Genomic DNA, 16,094 nt, shown 5'->3' with positions numbered 1-16,094 from the left:
AGTTTTACACCCTGTGATGTTACACACTTCTAATGAAACTACACACCCGTAATCACAGTGCTATCAATCAATTTTGGAAGCCTTCTCCACAGCCTCAGGTCAAATGCAGTGCTCTCTTGGGAGTCAGAGTCTGTCAGCACAGAAAGTCTAAAAGTCTCAGCATCCAGAACTCCAACACCTATTTTATGATTGCAGAGTTCTCTTATAGGGAGTAATTTTATGAGCTAGTTGTTTACTTTGTGTGTCAAAATGAGTTTAAGTTAATTGTTTTCTCTGAATTTTAAATCATAACTTTTGAAAGAAAATCCAACGATTAACTCACATATTTAAAGGTAAGTATATTTGGAATAGGAGTTTGAACTGATTATGAGATCACCTGGTCTATGTAAAGCTAGATTTTTTCAGTTTGTTTATTTTCAGAACTCCACTGTAATGCCTGTTTCTAAACCATGAAGAAATTGCAAAAACTCATGCTAAAGTAGAAAGTACTTCTGCAACACTTGGAACTTTTGTAACACTATGTACCTGTTTTAGTCTCTCATTAGAGATTTAGAATTCTAATTTCAGATTCCTATTTTTTGTAACCCTGTTTGGTCTTATTATCTTTCTGATCAGCTCAGTGTTACCTGTGAGTTTACAAATGTCTTAGTTTTGCAACATTTGCAATGTTTTGCAATGTATTAATCCTGAAAAGATTAATGTAGCTAAATGTCTACAGAACCAAGTACTCAACACATACTACACTAGGTTAGCTATGGAGGTGGTCTGCCAATAATATAAATAACAACATTCAGCTCCTCTTGGTCATAAATTCATATAGTAGATGAACACGAATTAAAGTAGAGGCTTACTGAATGCTAATTAAAACTCTCGTGCATTTTGACACTCTGAAACTGTCTGAACTAAATTCATATGAATGCAAGCATGTCTCATTGAGTCATCTATTCTGAATGGAGCTGTTTGAAATGTTTTGTCAAATGCTTCATAAAATAATAACACTGTCATGCCAAGAAATTGCAATGTATAGAATACCTGCAGGAACAAGTCCAAGGGGAAATAATGAGGAAAAACTACTTTATTGACTAAGAAATATACCTGGGTATCTCATTTATCTTAGGTATTTGTTACCCAGTAATTACATGTGTGATGATGGATAACCTGCAATAAACTTGAATATTCTTTAAATCAAATGAAGGATATTGCAATTTTCATGAAATTTCCTGATTATTTCCAGCTTTTCTTCTTGACTAGGAGTATATGGTTATTTGTGGGGTTTTAAAAGTAAAGCAGTCTATAACAGTAACATTTTAAACTTAGACATGCTATGATAGTGCTGATAAAACTATAAATAATGTCAGCTGTCTTTTTAGATTCTAGTATTCATTTGTAACATGTTTATTTTGCCTCCTTAAAATTCCTCTCAACATGTTTTTTGTGTTCTGAGCACTTTTCACACAGTGGTATTCAGACTGTTTCACTCTCTAAGTATGGTAACTTTTCTCTGACGTACACAGGTAAAGAAAACCTTGACTTATATAGGTGACAGCAGTTGTCACTATCACTACCTGCCTCTGCTGAAAAAGTCATATGAGGTTACACAGCATCAAAAGATGAAAGAGATGTGTGGAATAATGGGAAGAAATCTGAAGTACTCACAGTAAATTTAATGGCACAGCAGTGTTACCTTCATCCATCATTAATAGTGCAAAGATCCCCAACAGTTAAAATTAATCTTCAGGAATCAAAACAAATTATATGAGCAAATGAAAGTCCATTCATATCTCAACAGCTTTCAGGTCATAGCCTATGTCACCAAAGCCAGTGGCATAAACAGCAAATGAATCAGTGCCTATGCTTCTATGTTTAGCCACTTACATCAATAAAGGCTTCTCCTGCTGTTAATTGAGATGGAAAATATCCTTTCCCTTTGAAAAATTCAAGACCAAATAATGAACTAGCCTCCATTCTACTCTAAACCTTATTTTGAAGAAGCATGAATATCCCTTTGGAGTATCAACAGTAATGGGTCAAAACATGTATTATTTAATTATTCTCTTTTCAAAACAGCCATCAAAGTACAAAGTATTTCCCTGGACATAAGATTAATCAAAGACCTGCAGTGCTTACTCTATTGTGAGCCTGTTAAAATGTACATTTCTTTATGAATTAACTTTATAAGTCCTTTGTTTCAGTTGTTTCAAAACTTAGGTTATTTCTTATTTGTACAATAATTAAATTGCAAAACTCAAAATATTGAATGGACTTACAAGAAGATAAGTAGAAATGGAAACCTAAAAAATAGAAAGGTGTCCTTAAAAATTGCTACCTTTTTATAAAGGGATGGGAGGACAAGTTAGTACCTAGAATTTCTTTACATTTCTTTTCTAAACCAGACATCAGATTTAAATTTGAAAAAGTTTAAGTACTACTATGTGCTTTTATCATGTAGCTTTAAAATGACCTGTATGTAATGTTTTGAGCTTTAATTTTTGAGACATTTCTCATAGTAAAATAAAGTGTGTAATCTGTTTTACATATTCTAGTGGACATATTGTGTTCAAGTCATGTTTGCCATTTGATTGTTAAGATATAGAAAACATGAAATGGAGAATCCTAGAATGTGAGTCCCTCTATATCCTGAAAAGATGTGGTGCTAGAATTTCTAGAGTTCTTCAGTTCCATTTCAGTTGGTGATTCATAATATCTAAATTTAATCATATTAAAAAAACCTAATCTAAACCTAAGAGAAGTTGGAAGAAGATTAGATTATTAGATTTAATTCTTAGTAATTAGATTATTAAGAATTAATTCAGATTGTTAAGATTAGAACGAAACTAACACCAAGTTCACATTATTCCTCCAAAGGACTCTGAAGTTACATTTCATAACTAACAGAAGTCCCATTAGAGTCCTGTAAGTGTTGAGTGGAATCTCATCAAGTTATTAAAATTCTGTTTAACAGCTTAGAATTTTAAGACACTTGAAAATTAAACATAAAATAAATTTTAAAAGAACCAAAACATGTTGATATCTCCATGCAAATCATCAGGAGAAATACTAAATTTTTAAAGGTGAATTATGTGCTACTCTGAACACAGAGAAAAAGAATATGTGATTGAATTTCATAGTTTATTCTAGTTAAGTTTCATTCATATAAACCAGATGTTTGACGGAAAAGTTTTTCTTTATGGTAATTGTTTTAATTTATTCTTTCTGCTTTCTTCCTTTTGATTGGGATGTGGGAATAGGACAAAGCTGTATAAGCCCTAGAATTTTAAATTATTCAAGTTAGTATTAAAGTTACCAAAATACTTATTTGCATATGCCAAAAGCCTCAGAGGTGCAACCTAGTCAAATCCTTCATCTATCTATGCAGCCACTCCTATGCATTCCCCAAGAGCTAGAATTTTGCACTAAAACATATAAGCAAAAATGATACATATCCACATTGAGTTTTTCCTCCGTGTGAGTTTTTTTTTTTTTCCTTTGAACATTGTAGGCTGGGTACTGTTTTTAAAAGAAAACAGATTATCACATCATATCATTAAGTAGAATTTTGGTAAAAACTTCAATCATTCTTGCTATTCAGATTTTAACAGCCTGTCATGTCAACAGGATTAGGTAATGAAATCAAAAGAAAAGAAAATACAGGTGTTTTCATATTGTTGAGCACACAGTTGATATTTTCCTTGATTTTAAATATTGCAGTCACATAGTCCTTTTCCAGTTTTATTGCCTCCCACTAGGGAGGCAATAACACAATAAATATTGTGTTATTGCCTCCCTAGTGCATGTAAACTCAAAACTGAATTTGGGAATACATCTTGATCTATTGATTGTAAGATTTTTTTCATATTGAGACATGAAGCTGAATGACTGTGTTTGAGACTGAGTTCTCTGTGTTAGCATCTTGAGAAATAAAATTGCTTATGTAACTAACCACAGAGATTACAAAGACATTTCCATCATACTAGGAAAAGAAAAAGTAAATTATTTAACACCTTTTAATTCCTGTTTCCATAAAAAATTAATACTATTTGGCAGTCTCTTCTAAATGCTGGATATTAAATGTAGTGATGTGCCTGTATTTAAAAAATCCAGGAGAATAATGATGGGTGAAATATTTTCAGGTTTTTTTTATCTGAACATGATTTTCAAATAAAAAATGTTATTTTTTTATATTATAGGTGAGCACACTAGACTGGGTACGAGCTGAAAAAATCTATAACCTCTGTGAGGTTCTATTTAAAATTCACAAGGTAGGTTTACCAACAATTCCAGTGATTTTATTTAGTAAAGTTAACCTTTTCCTGTTGATGATAAGCTCAAATTAATCTTAATTAGGAATAACTAGTATTCAAATAGTTCATCTGTTCTTATAAAAAGCTATTTGCAATTCCTAAGGCATTAGCTGTACAAGTATAAGAAAATATGGAAAATGGGTTAAGCTCCAAGTGAACAAGTTACTAACATGTTTTCTTATTGAAGAAAGTTTTCAGTATTAGAGCTGGATATGATACTTCAATATGAAGCATCAGTGAGACACACTGATAAGCATAATGATATTAGTTTTTTCTTAGTGGGTCAGATTATCAAGCAAACATGATGAAAAATACTCTTGCTGTAATTCTTGATCCATATAAAGGTATTTTCATTTTAGAAATTAAAAATATAAATTTATATCCTTGTTGTATCATATGTATTGATTGTTGTATCAAGTATTGTAGTGGTTTTTTCTTTATAAAGGGAAACATGTCAGGTTTGTTTCCCATAGAATTAATTTTTTCCCCCAACTAGAAAAAGTTGTGTTTTCTGTCTAGCTTGTTCCAATTAGAGATTTGCATCAAAACATTAGCACTTCATGTAAATAATTGACTTATGGAATATATTGTCTAATAAATTGCATCAGATAGATTAATTTTGTTCTGCAACTAAAACAAAACCTTTGCAGGTGAGATAAGGCTACTGTGAGAGCCTATTTGTCTAGGAGAGTAAAGAATATTTTCCGACCAAAAAACCTATCTTTTCAGATAAAATAGTATTTCAGTGAAAAATTAAAGCTCATCTTTAGTTCTCACCAGCTGCTGCCCTTCTCTGCTGTTTCTCTTTGACCACACACTGATGTGGTGGAAAGGCAGGTTGTTGCTATTACCTGTAACAGATCCTGCATTGAAGCAAAAGTGCTTAAGGTTTTTGATTTGGTCTTGGTGGGGGTTGTTTGGTTTGCTTTGATTTGCTTTGGTTTGCTTTGGTTTTCTTTGCTTTGCTTTGGTTTTGCTTTGGTTTTGTTTGGGGTGTGTAGGGGTTTTTTTGTGTTGTAGGGGTTTTTTTATTTGTTGGGTTTTTTTCTGATGCAGGCTATTCAGGACATGGGAAGGAAGTGTTTTGGCACTGCCATGCCAGGAAAACAGTAGTCCTGGAGTTCAGGAATAGAGCTCAGCTCCAGAGGCACAGGAGAGGCATATTCTTGTAGTCATGGCATTATTTTTGTGTGACCGTGTCTCCAGCTGGGAACATATGGGCACATTCAGGTCCTTCCCATCACTAACATACCAACAAAAAGTAGATGTTCCGTCACAGATCATTTATTTACTCTCTTTCATATTTTTTATAATTTTACTTTTGGCTCATAAATAAGTCAGGCACCAATGAAATACATAGACATTAAGCCTTTTGGGAAGATTTTCCTGCGGCTTGGGTTTTGGTTTTGGTTTTGGTTTTTCTCCTATAATTGGTACTGCTAAAACTCAGTTGTTCCTGGAATATTACGGTAATTTCAAGGATATTCTGTCTTCCTGCAGCTTCTCCAATACTTTTTCATTAAGAAAAAGAAGTTGGGAAATAAACTACTCATGGTTCAACTCTTTAATGTTCTTGACATTTTAATAAACGAATGCTTAATTGCCAGTCTTCATGAATACGTAAGCTAAAGTGCAAAAGCTTGAACTGAACCCCTTAACCTCTTTTCTGTTGATTCTTTGGTATAAATGACAATGAAACAAACAGAACAAATCCAAAAAATTGTAAGAGATTAAGGTTTCTGCATTAGATATGATACACTTATGTTGTAAAAGCTGCCATTTGGGGAGGAGGTTCTTAAGGATTTTCAGAAGCTGGTTAGAACTAGTGCAAAACTGTGGGAGAGTGTGTTTTGTATCTTCTCACAAAATATGGATTTTAAGGAGAAGTGTTCTTGTTACACACCTAATTGTAAACTTCTCATCTATGTTTATTATGATGCAAGAGTTAAACAGGGAAAATATCAATCCAATATGGAACTTAAATTTTAAAACAGAATGTTTGATATATTTTAGATTTGGATGTATGTATACATAAATATAAATACACAAATATGTGAATTAAAATTCATATATATAATATGCCTTTGCATATTTCTGTTCATTTGGTGGTAACAGCCAGATTATTTGAAATGTAATGTCTTGCATTGCATGTGTTTATTCTTACAGCTTGTCTCATAATTCAAACTCTTACTGTAATCCTGTACATTTTTAAAAGTCATTTGTCTTAAAAACATTTTATTTTTTCTTATTTTCTCATATATTCACATGAAAAATTAAAAAAAATGCTAGTATAGTAGTCTAAAAGCCATGATATGCAGCACTGAGTCTTGAAGCAGATGTAATACCTGTCACTCCATAGCTGCTGAACAACAGAATATATGCAGGAATTTTGTTCAACTTCCTTTTCAACAGTGCAAAGGAATGTGGTAAAATAACTGAGCTGCATCAAGTCTGTTCTCTCCTCAGGCAGTAGCAGGGCCAATTTTGAGAACACAGTGCTTTGTACCCTGGTGGCAATATGTGGTGCGCCCAAGATGCCCCATGAATCATTGCTAATTATTTTGGGGTTTCAGTCTTTTCTGCCCCATGATATCACAGAGAAATGGGGATAGGGAAGGATTCTATCTGAAAAACAGAAAAATAACAATATGTGTAATTTGGAAATTCAAGCTGTGAAAGCACTTAGATGTATAAGTTGCAGCTTTTTAATTTAGTTTTATTTTCCTCTATATTTTGTTAATCAATAAGTCTTGAAATAGTAGGGAAGTTTCTTGTATTAATTTGTTTACATTCACCAAACATTGTATTGCAGGTATATTTTTTATTATGAAAGTTTAATGTAAAGTTTCTCTGCTTTATCTTGGTGATGGCAGGATCTTGTTTCAGTCTCCTTGTAGTTAAAGAACAGCATTGACAGCTATTGGAGGACATACTCCTGTTGTCATTTCTAGAATTAGCCGTGGGGTGCTTGATAAATTACTGCATTCCTTGGGTTTTAGCGTATTGGAATCCAAGTAGAATGGAATAATGCTAGTCTCCTGTAGAGCTGGTACACAGCTCCTGGAATGTGTTGAAACACTCAGGGATTTCCTTCTTTTTTCACTGTAAGCAATGTATTTGTACAAACTTCCTTTAAATTATACATGTTTTCCTTAGGTAATTTTGACAGTATTTTGGAGCTGCAGGAGTAGCTTGGATTAAAAGATAGGGAATAAAGCAAATAAGAAGCAAAGAGAGAGGCTGTCTTTGACATAATTATTTAACTCCTAGAACATTTCTTCAACACAATTGTTGACATAATGGCGTAGTATATCCAAATACCCATCACTTACAGAAGACAGTGTTGCTTCAATTATTTGGTTTTGCCAGATGAAGAATCACATACTGAAACATATCTTTCAGCTCTGGCTTGCTGATGATTGCTGGCTACAAGCAAACTTGTATTTAGGTATTCACCAGGACTTTGATCTTGAAGACCAGAGGCCATATTGTTTCAGTGTTATGGTTGGACATGGCAAGAGCCACTATTTCAACGTAGAGCTGGGCAGTGAATTGGCAGTGTGGGAGAAATCATTCCAAAGAGCAATTTTCTTGGAAGTTCAAAGAACAGGGGTAAGTAGCGAACAATTTAAGTCATTTAATCTGCAAAATAAGTATAAAAAGATTTTGAATTATTTGTATGTTTAATAATTTCATTCAATTGATGTCCTCCATGACTAAGGATCTGAGTACATTTAATACAATGAAGAGTTCTGAAAGCTTCATCATCACATCGATATTTTTCTGTCAATGACTGTGTAATACCAGTCAATGAGCATGTTATGACAGATTGAAAATTGAAAGTAATACTTTGTAATTTCACCTTGATTATTAAAAACTGGAAATTAATATATTTTACCACTGGAAAACTCTCAGGAGTTTATTTAGTCCAACTTAAACATTTTCTTCCAGAAAGCTAATTTTCCTCTCACATAAGGTAAATATGATATGGTTTACATAATGCTTCTGTATTCAAAGAAATATTTTGCTCTTATATTGTTAATTGTGAATTGGGATTGTCCTTGTTAACATTGGAAGAGTTTGAAGACAGTATAAAAGTGAAAAGAAGTTTGTAATAGTCTTGAATTCTCAAAATTAAACAGCAGATTTTCGCTTTCTGCTGTCTAGTAAATCTAGATCCATACTCTCAAGTGAACTGGATGAACGTTATGGGAGTGTATTCATTGAGACTATAGACCTCCTCCAATTAAAAATATATTTGTACAGTTGAACACAAATGCAAACTTGATTTGGTGTGCTCAGGTTTCCAGTGCCCTGTGAGCCTCCTAAAGACATTCGAAACACTGAGAACAGTGGATCACAGCATTGTATTAACACGACTTGCAAGGAGCAGGAGTCCTGTCGTAGGTGGTTAATCAGCTTGTCTAAATTTCCAAATCTCTGGGATTCTAAACAGGTTTCTGGGTTCTTACAAGGTACTTAATTGTCTCTTTAGACTGATGAAGGAACAAAAAGATTTTGTAACAGTTCCTAATACTGAATTCCTGAGAAGGAATGCAGTTCTTCAGGAAAATATTGATCCTTATATATATTATCCATATAAAACCAGATAACATAATTGAAATTAAGTATAACAAGCGTGCAGATTAGCTGGCTCTTTATCTGATTAAATTTCTGAATATTTATTGTTAAATCTCAAAGCTTGCCTTTCCGTTACATCCTTAAAATTAAGGAATGATTCTTTGTTTGTGGAATGATCTTTTGTCATTTGAATCAGTCATCTAGACTCATTTCACACAAAAGACATTAAATGTCCTGCAGCTGTGGTTTAACCTATCTGAAACCTCCAGGAAAGTAATTCAAATAAAATCTTGATTACAGTGCTCAAGTCTCCATATGTGTTTCCTATGTCTGCATTTTCTCTCACATGGTTGGACACATCCAAATTTACTGTAAACTACTATGTCAGTAGAGTTCAGAGTACTATGGTCAGTCTCCAGCAGTGAAAAGTCTTTTTACTGCACTATTTTCTTTCTCCATTCAAAGCATAAATTCTGTTGTGAGTGCCTTTCTTTTCAGAATGATGTCAAAAGCAGCATGAATGAGGTGCAATTTAATATTACATAGAATATTTCAAGTCCTAGAAAAATAACTGGCATTCCAGTACCCAGAAAATTCAAGCTTTTCACTGGTATGTCAGTCTGTAAAAGTTCTTTCTTTTGGAGAATTTTGGAAATTATTTTTTATTCATAAATGATTGGGCAAGATTCATGGCAGCTGTTGGATTGCATTGTGCCATTTCAGCCATTCTTATTTAAATGGAGCTTGGTCCTGTTTGATGTCGAGTGTAGTTAGGATCTTGCCTATGAGTTTTTGTTAACGCTTTCCTGTACATACCCTTTTTATTTGGTGTTTCTATAATCAGAGCTGTATTTCTGAGAAGATTCTGTCCTTACACAGTCTATGAAGAGAAATGCTAAGGTGCAGTGGTCCTTTTGAATTTTATCTGCTGGTGTTGTGTCATTTTTTTGCAATTCTTTTGAAAATGGCAGCAGCAGTAGATGACAGAAAGAATGCAATAAAGCAGGAAGAAACACCCCTCACAATATTGCTCCCCTTTTAGCTATCTTAAATCCCTATTTCTAGCTGCAATTGTTTACAAAAATTTTACCAAGAAACTCTGAAATTCAGTGACCCTGGTGAAATTAATCTATTTGCAGACAATGATAACAAACAAACAGATGTTGAATTCATGTACTAGAAATTCATGTACTAGAATTCATGTACTAGAAATACATGGGGTTTTTTCCTAGAAAAACTATTGTAGTTGCTGATGGCATAACTTGGATAGATGGGGGCAATAAAAATGCAGGAGAAGTGAGGCAGAAAGGCAATTGAAAGAGAGAAAAAGTGTTGTTGAAAAGTATTTCCATGAGGCTGGTAATAAAAGTCAGCATTGCAATAGTGGAAGATAGGCAATGAAATCCTCTCAGTCATATATTGTAGTTAAATAATCTCCTGCAAATCCCAGCATGAATGCTTGTTTCACATGGAACATCCTAAACAGTGCAAGATGAATAAAGGATGCTCATATTAGGTAATTTTTCTTTTTTTTTTTTTCCAAGATTTTTATGGTGCAGAAAATCTTCAAAAATAAGACACTAGTACATTTTCCAGAGCTCTTACTAATTCTTTGACCCTTCAGCTTGGTCTTGTCAGTGGCATAGGATATTATTCCACATTTTTTTCAATGATGTCTTTTTTTAATTTCTAAATCAGTATTCTTGCTTTGCCTCAGACTAGTTTTTCCAAAGGAAATTATTTTGACTCATCTGAGTCTTGGATATGGTTATTAAATTAATGCAGAAACATCTCAAAGGGATGATTTGGATCAGTTGTGTTCAGTAGGAGGATGGAGGAGAATACTGGAATAGTGGACAGAGGAAAGAGTGACAGTAATGTATTTTACCATCAGCTGTAGAAAAATTGGACCAACAGTTTTGTCATCTTGAAACCTTGTACATGTCAGCTTTTTTTGATGGCTGGAAGAAGATAGAGGAGAGAAATCTTCTTTACAAATGAAAGAAGTATCAGGAGACTGAAAAAAAAACATGCAGTGGGAAAATAATCTACCACAGTGTTTCTAAAGTACCTGCGGTGGGTATATAGTGATAAGACATGGTTGCATACTCTCCTCACTAGCAATTCTAACACAAAAGAAAGTTTTCCCTTCATACTTCCAGTTGTGATGAAGATGCTGCAAGTTCTTTCCAATCCTCATACAGCTGAATAACCTACTGTATTGAAACCATTTTCGTTGCTTGGACAAAATATTTGTTTAATGTGAGTTACTCCAAGAATTAAAATAGGCTGGATCCTATTCAGTTATAACAGAATAATCAAGAAGTTTTGGTGCCTCATTATTTTCCATGCTTAAAGGTAAGTACTTCTAGTTAACTTCTTTCCATTTTGTTCCATGATTCAGTGACTAATATCAACAGAGAAATAAACCCTTGAAATACAATTATTATTTATTTTTTTAAGTCAGGGATATGAATATATATAGAAAAATGTTAGCAGCAAAATTCATATTCCTGGAATGATACAGGCTCCTCATGTGAAGAATATACATTACTATAAATCAAAGTAATACTAATAAAATCAAATAAATAAATACTAATAAAATCATAGTAAATAAAGCAAGCAAAGTAAACAAATGAAGATTAATGAATGTTCCAACTTATTTCAGTTAACACAATTGGAAATCCAAAATAATTTTATAATGAACATAAACGTATGATGCATTTTTCCTGTGTTTTCCCTCTTTTAAAATCAGTTAACATAAATCACATATACTGTGGATGTTTTATGTTTCTGTATGCATTTTTAATATGTCTTTATTTTCTGAGAAGTTAATACCAAACCATTCTCTATAGAAGGATTCTTGATGCTGCATATATGACTCAGAATTGCTCTCAGACAGATTATGTCTGTTCCTGGATAAAGCAAAAATAATTATTGGGAATAATTGTGCATGCAGACCTAGAGCTTCGTTTCTATGGGATTCCCACATTAGACTTTAAATTTTATTTCTACAAATATTGTGCTGCTAAAACACCATGATGAAAATTCCTAAAAATTATATAATAGATAAGCACAATTGATAATTTTGTTTTGTTTTGTAAGCAACAATTAATTGCTTTTGCATATTAGTTATTCCAGCTAGTTACTGTTTTCCTCTGTGAACTTGAGTCTTCCATGCTTAAAAAAGGTGACAGACATGAGAGTGACATAGCTTGCACAATGCTTAGTTCACCATCTTCCTGTTCCACTTCAACATTTCCCCCTAGACACTCTGTCTTCTTCTGGCGGATTGGTACGAAGTACATAAGGAATCAGCAATCATGTTGTTGATGATTAAAACCAACCAATCAACCAAAAAGTCACATAACTATTTTGAAGAAATGGTTAACTCAATAACCTTTCCTCAGCTTTATATGTCTTTGCCTTTTTGCTTGATGGACTATTTTTCATTAATTATCTGGTCCTGGTTATCTTTGGTATCCTCTCTTCTATCCATCTTTTAAATTTCTTTATAATATTTTGTCATAGATTTTGCTAGTACATCAGTTTGAATTAATTTCTAATGTATTCATAATATGTTCATTTGAGAAAATAAATTTTTTTTCCATGAAATAGATATTGTTCATTGTACAAATCCTTTCAAAATACTGTTGACAGGTGTTGATTTTCACCTCTTGGCTTTCTAGTAAAGATTTATGGGTTTAAAGTTTCTTTTATAAAACTTGTCCATGTAATGCTTCCTTCTCATCATTCCTTCTCAGCTCAGGAAATAATCAGTGCAACCTCCTCATTTCAACACCTGCTTGCTGTTTGTTCTAGACCATTACTTGATTTTAGATGCTTATCTTTGTTTAAAATCTTCTTAAAGGGTTCACTACAATTAATTTAAGACATAGAGAAGTGAATAAGTTCTTTCCAATTGACCTCAACAACATTTCAAGGAAACCACTTTTTTTTGGTCATAATTTCCCTTTAAAAGCATTCAGTTGACTATATTGTATAAAATAACAGTGTAATAGTGATTGTATGCATACATGCTACTTACTAACCAGTCACAACCAGTAATTGATTCATAACATGAAAAGCAGTATTTATATTTTAAATCACATAGTTGCTTCTATGATATGTAAAACCACATAATGATGAAAGATCAAAAAGAAAGAACTGCACAAAATTGCACTGATATTTTAAGACTTCACATTTTCACAAAATTAATGGATAAATAGCTCCCATATCTGTAGCAGCTCAAGAAAGAGCTAAAATTAATTTAGTTAGGCATTTATTCTTTGTCCTCTGGAGATAACTATAAATTCCTCATGGTTTCAAAATTAGGAGCCAGATGGAGAAAATCCCTTACATAGAAACTCAAATGGCTTCTAAATAATTTTTTTTGTAAACTGAATTTCAATGCATATTTTATCAACATGCCTTCATATTTGCTTAATGCTGAGTGTTTAACAAGTCACCAATATAAATAGTGATGTATGCTGGTCAGGGTTATGGATTCCTTGCATTCCCAGCGTATGGAAGCCAAGCTACATGGAAATGTGGAATTAGCTCACTCTGAAACTATTTTTTTAGCGTGAAAGGTACAAGTTTAATTGAAGATTTTGGATTTAGAGAAAACGGAAGAGTTTGTGATATTCATATCAAGACAGCCTACAAGAAGTTCAGTTCCTGTGTCTCCTTCCTGCAATATTATACAAAATGTGCTTTCTAGTCATTCACTAGTGGCATTTTGAAATAATCTTACTACAATTCAAGTTAGATGTAATCAGAATAGATTTTAAAGACTATGTCCCCACTGGAACTTGGTCAGAGATTAGTTATGTTTTCACTTCTCTACCACAGCTTACTTAAGTTTTCCAACTGCCTGACTCCTGAGATTCTCAGAACTTTGACTTTCTCAGTAAGGCTGGCATCAAAACAAACACACTCGTTTTGGGGCATCTTTGGGAATTTAGTGGTCCTGCAGAAATAGCAGACTAAACCACCCTCGGAGACTGAGCCAAAAGAATTCCACTGAAATAAAGAAAACCTTGCAGAAATTAGGTGATCTCGATAGGAAGTAATTGTCATTTCTATGATCCATTATTGGACATTTATGATTTTATTAATTCTTCATGGTGACCTGAGAGGTTGAATAAATCATGATTGGTTGATCACAATTTAAGCCTTGCGAGCTGCAAATACTGTATTGAATTGTAAAAATATTAAATACAGTTGGCCAAGTTTTTGGTTTTTGGTTTTTTTTTTATTCTGTGATGATTGCCAAGCATATATGAAACAGAGTTATATGTAGGAGTCCCTTTAAGAATGGAAATGTCACCACAAGCTAAATTCAGAACTAATTTCTGAGACAAACATTTAAGCGAAGGTAATATTCTCCTTATACTCAGGCGAAATATTAAATAGCATGTAGATTAGGTGAGATTTTATAGTGTCATTAAAAGATACTCTCCAGTTTGTTACAAGAAGCACTCAGTTTAATTACACAATTAAGTTTTAGACTGTTTTCATTATGCACAGAAAGCTTATTACAATTACAATTTCAATTTAACTGGTCACCTTTAGAAACGGTGTTAGATTCTAATTCATTTCCACACTGATGCAAAAAACTCACCATTCTCTAACACAAAGAAAGGTTCTGAGAACCATACAGATTAATAGTAAATACATTTTCAATAATTATTAATAATTCAACAATTCACATGACAAATGAAAATCAAACAATGCATTTATTAGAACTTTTAAAACAGTGAATGTACCAATTTTCAAGGCTATTGAACTCAAACCTGTTTCTATATTCTGTATTTTTGACATGATTAATATAAAATGACCATTATTTCTGAAAATATAATGTATTCTTAAAATTACATTTATTTATATAAAAAGAATAAATCTAAATAATTTTATATTACATATAGTTATTTCTAAATCCAAATATTCTGATAAAAATCCTGTCATGGGAATCTAGGTTTGTTTTTATTTTCCAGAGGATCTTATAGACTGGAATAAGGAAGAAACCACAAGAGAGCTGGAGAGGGACTTTTTCAAGAGCAAATAGTGATAGAACAAGTGGGAATGGCTTTAAAATGAAAGAGTGCATGTTTGGATTACATAGAATTTATTAGGAATAAATTCTATACAGGAAGGTGGTGAGACACTGAACAGGTTGCCCAGAGATGTTGCGGATGCCCCATCCCTGAAGGAGTCCAAGGCAGGTTGGATGGGGCTCTGACAAGCCTGGTGTTCTGGAAAGTGTCCCTGCCTGTGGTGAGTGGGCCCATTTTGGAACTCTTCCAACTCAAACCATTCTGTGATTCTTTTAAATCTGTCAAGAATTTGCTGCAAAGAATTTACTGTCATGGAACTTCAAATTTGTAGAGTAATATTATCTTAGAAATTTACTGTCATGGAACTTCAAATTTATAGAGTAATATTAGAATTTATAGAGTAAAATTAGAATTTTGATGCTGGATTTTATGGTTTTAATTTTGGTGTTCCCTATAATTCTCCACCCACCATTTATAAGAATCAGGCAGAAGAAAATCCCAGTGAAAATGCCACTGATTCACAATTGAATTGTGTACTCAGAAATGTCTTTTGATGATATTTCTGATTAATTCCCTTCTCAACTGTGAAATTCCAGAATTTACAGATCACCAGAGAAAAAAAATATTTATTATTATATAATAACAAACTGCATCAGAATGAAGTCGTTGTCTTTGCTGAAGTAAGCCAGTAGTGGTCCACTGGTTCTACTAAATCAAGCAGTGTCAGCTTGATTACTGTGTTTACCACTGAGAATCTGCCTCAGGTTTATGAAAATATGCTTGGGACATGTAGGAAACATATAGGAAATGTAGGAAAATATGTGGGAAACTCTTAACATTGAAGCCACTGTTGATTCTTGCTTTTCCTTATGGAAAAATGAGTTGCTGCAAAACAATGAAGGTATTCTTCAGACACAGACAGGAGGAAGCACAATCTCTTTCTGACATAAGCGAACGCTAAAGAACACAATTTGAATTTTCCCTGCTAGAAGATAACTATTTCTTAGTTGCTACCCTTAGATTTTTTCCTCCTGCATCCATTTTGCTCGCTGTAGGTTTAAGCCATTGTCTGTCTGTTCAGCAAAGAGGGCAGCAAGTCTTTTCTTCTGTCAGGTTTACTTGAGCCATAGGTTCATATCACAGAGAGAATGCC

At 33.1% G+C, this 16,094-nt stretch overlaps 1 protein-coding gene across 2 annotated transcripts in view; it reads left to right on the top strand.

The window, feature by feature from the left end:
- Nucleotides 1–16,094, top strand: part of SNTG2 (syntrophin gamma 2) — a 211,107-nt gene that overhangs the window by 179,270 nt on the left and 15,743 nt on the right. For both annotated transcript variants that reach the window (XM_066545865.1, XM_066545866.1), the window contains 2 exons: nt 4,188–4,259; nt 7,704–7,913. In XM_066545865.1, coding sequence (XP_066401962.1) covers nt 4,188–4,259; nt 7,704–7,913 — 282 coding nt within the window. The remainder of the gene's footprint in view (nt 1–4,187; nt 4,260–7,703; nt 7,914–16,094) is intronic.

The sequence above is a fragment of the Molothrus aeneus genome, chromosome 3 (genome assembly GCF_037042795.1).
Source record: "Molothrus aeneus isolate 106 chromosome 3, BPBGC_Maene_1.0, whole genome shotgun sequence".
NCBI lineage: Eukaryota > Metazoa > Chordata > Aves > Passeriformes > Icteridae > Molothrus > Molothrus aeneus.
Note: the sequence above shows the minus strand (reverse complement) of the source record. Positions and strands in the feature narration are given on the sequence as shown.